This window comes from Sinocyclocheilus anshuiensis, unplaced genomic scaffold (assembly GCF_001515605.1).
Source record: "Sinocyclocheilus anshuiensis isolate Anshui unplaced genomic scaffold, SAMN03320099.WGS_v1.1 scaffold257, whole genome shotgun sequence".
Taxonomy (NCBI): domain Eukaryota; kingdom Metazoa; phylum Chordata; class Actinopteri; order Cypriniformes; family Cyprinidae; genus Sinocyclocheilus; species Sinocyclocheilus anshuiensis.
The window spans coordinates 2,198,888-2,200,145 of NW_015539889.1; the positions used below are offsets into that span (position 1 = coordinate 2,198,888).

Sequence of the window (1,258 nt, forward strand, 5' to 3'; positions counted from 1 at the left end):
CAAAAGCGAGCCATAACGTGCCGTACCATGCAGTGGAAAAGCACCATAAGTCTGTGCAACACAACTTTCTGTAACGTCCCCCTGGAAAACTAGTCCTGTCCAAATAGGGCTTAAGATTTGGTTTGATAATATAGCATAACAAGAGATTTACAAGAAATTTTTAAATGGTCAGTCATTTTTGACCGGAAACACCAAATTAGGTAAAGGACTGTCAGCATAGCACAAGGGTTAAGCAACACCGTGTTTCTCATTGTACCTTTTTGTCAAATTTCTTGTTTCTCCTCTTGACGTGCTTGACTTTTATAGCTTTCTTCCGTGGGACAGGACTGCAAAGTGGGCCGTCTTCATCATCACTGCCCCATGACTTAAAAAACAAACAAAAAACGGTCACGAGAGAAGGGTGAGGTTTGTTTATGAGTGCTGGACTTAAAGCAACATCCCCAATAAGCATATCTCACAAAATTACTAATGTCAAAGTATGTCTTATAACCTGACAAGAGCTCAAATGAATGTATATACTAAGCGGTTGTGGTTAAGCTAGAGCAATTAGTCATTACCGCATTTCTGTCCTTGTAATGCTCATATGGCTCCATATCGTTCTCATCATAATCATCTGAGTATCGTCTATCCCTGTGCATTATATTGTCCTTTCTCTCACACAGAGAAAACTCCTCGTCTCGAACACGCAGCATTTTCTGCAAAAGCATTGTGAGAGAAAATTAACAACAAAACAAAAACTAAATAATAAACCACCTAAATAAACACTTACCCGTGCACGGACAACACACTGCCTTAGACGACATTTCTGACGAATCTTGTTTGGGCCGCCAAATTTCTTCATGTCTTTACAGAAGTCGCACTGACCACAGTCCTCCGTCCTAGTGCAGGGTTCACATTCACCACACATACGAGCAGAGCGCTTCACCTGGAATGCAGTTAGTGGGCAGAAATATTATTTACCTTTGTTTTTTAATAAATGTAATAATTATATATTCCTATATTACACATGCATGTATAATGACGTGATAGTTATAAGGTATAATTAGAATATGGCTAAGTGATTTGAACTGATTCTAGAACTATGACGACATATATATATATATATATATATATATATATATATATATATAGCGTGCGTGTGTGTGTGTATATATATATATATATATATATATATATATATACACACACACAAGATAATATAAAGAAGCCATGTGTTATTTCTGCATTCTTTTATGTTTTTTTTTTTTTACATTTTTAA

At 36.2% G+C, this 1,258-nt stretch overlaps 1 protein-coding gene across 2 annotated transcripts in view; it reads right to left on the minus strand.

Annotated features, from left to right (window-relative positions):
* The window catches only part of cxxc1b (CXXC finger protein 1b), an 8,968-nt gene that overhangs the window by 6,000 nt on the left and 1,710 nt on the right, over positions 1-1,258 (minus strand). For both annotated transcript variants that reach the window (XM_016482356.1, XM_016482355.1), the window contains 3 exons: positions 770-925; positions 558-695; positions 257-364 (listed from right to left, as the gene is read on the minus strand). In XM_016482356.1, the coding sequence (XP_016337842.1) occupies positions 257-364; positions 558-695; positions 770-925 (402 nt within the window). The remainder of the gene's footprint in view (positions 1-256; positions 365-557; positions 696-769; positions 926-1,258) is intronic.